This window comes from Aptenodytes forsteri, unplaced genomic scaffold (assembly GCF_000699145.1).
Source record: "Aptenodytes forsteri isolate BGI_AS27 unplaced genomic scaffold, ASM69914v1 Scaffold68, whole genome shotgun sequence".
NCBI classification, from domain to species: Eukaryota; Metazoa; Chordata; class Aves; order Sphenisciformes; family Spheniscidae; genus Aptenodytes; species Aptenodytes forsteri.
The window spans coordinates 542,837-543,825 of NW_008795382.1; the positions used below are offsets into that span (position 1 = coordinate 542,837).

A 989-nucleotide genomic window follows, 5' to 3' on the forward strand; every position below is an offset into this window, starting at 1 on the left:
CCAGCCGGGCGGGCACCACGGGCCGGGAGCCCGGGGGCCTCCTCCCCGCTTCCCACCTCGCAGCGCAGCTCCTGCCCCGCCAGCTCCCACCAGGAAAACGCACTGACCCCCGTCCCGCAAACTCCCCCGCGCCCCCGGAGGTGTCTCCGGGCCCGCGCAGGAGGCACCGCCGCCGGGCGAGGACAAGCCCCGCTGCCGGCTGGGCCGACAGCGTGCCCGGGGCTCAGCCCCATCCCTGCACCCCTGCAAAGGGACAGGGACACGGGCGGGGAAGGCAAGCCCTTCCCAAGGGTGAGGGTGCCGCTCCGTGCCATGCCCTGCGTGTTCAGGGCAGGAAACACGCTTAGCTCCTAAGAAGCCTGGGGAGGGGACGCCCTCTTGAAGCTCCCGGTACCCACGAGCCGGCTGGGGGGCGCTGTGCCCCGGCCGGGGCCGTGCCCCGCTCCCGGGAACACGGGGCCCATCCCCACCATGAGTCTCCCTCTCCAGTGGGAAGTTTTAGGACCCCACAGCCTGCCCCACGGGGACCGCGTGCCCACGGATCCCCTCCGCAGTCTCTTCAGGACGGGGTTTGCTCAGCGCGGGGGGGCCGCGAACAGGTCCCCCCCTCCCAGGTCGGTGGCTGAGGGCAGGCTGTACCTGTAGTAATCCTCCTTGCAGTAAATGCTGCCGTCCTTGCTGAAGCAGGTGAGCTCGGACTCCAGGTTGAGTTTACATTCACAGCACTTCAGGCAGCGCATGTGCCACTGTTTATCCACAGCCAGGAGGTAATAACGGTCGGAGATTTTCCCCCCGCAGCCGGCGCACAGGGCAGCCCGGTCACTGCTGATGGAAGGCATGGTCTGCTGGGGGAAAACAATTACAGACCGTTAGCGAGAGGGAGAAACTCGTGCGCTGCTGGGCTCCCCCCTCCCCCTGCCCGGCCGGGGCCGGGCTTCTCCTCTCCCTTGCAGGGGCTTGGCAGGCGTGAGGAGAGGGGGCTCCGAGCC

At 69.1% G+C, this 989-nt stretch overlaps 1 protein-coding gene across 3 annotated transcripts in view; it reads right to left on the minus strand.

The window, feature by feature from the left end:
- Window positions 1-989, minus strand: part of LHX2 (LIM homeobox 2) — a 29,704-nt gene that overhangs the window by 25,888 nt on the left and 2,827 nt on the right. For 2 of the 3 annotated variants that reach the window (XM_009280580.2, XM_009280581.2), the window contains exon 2: window positions 640-842. In XM_009280580.2, the coding sequence (XP_009278855.2) occupies window positions 640-842 (203 nt within the window). Of the gene's footprint in view, window positions 1-639; window positions 846-989 lie in introns of all 3 variants that reach the window. The other variant, XM_009280579.2, reaches the window with a different exon arrangement.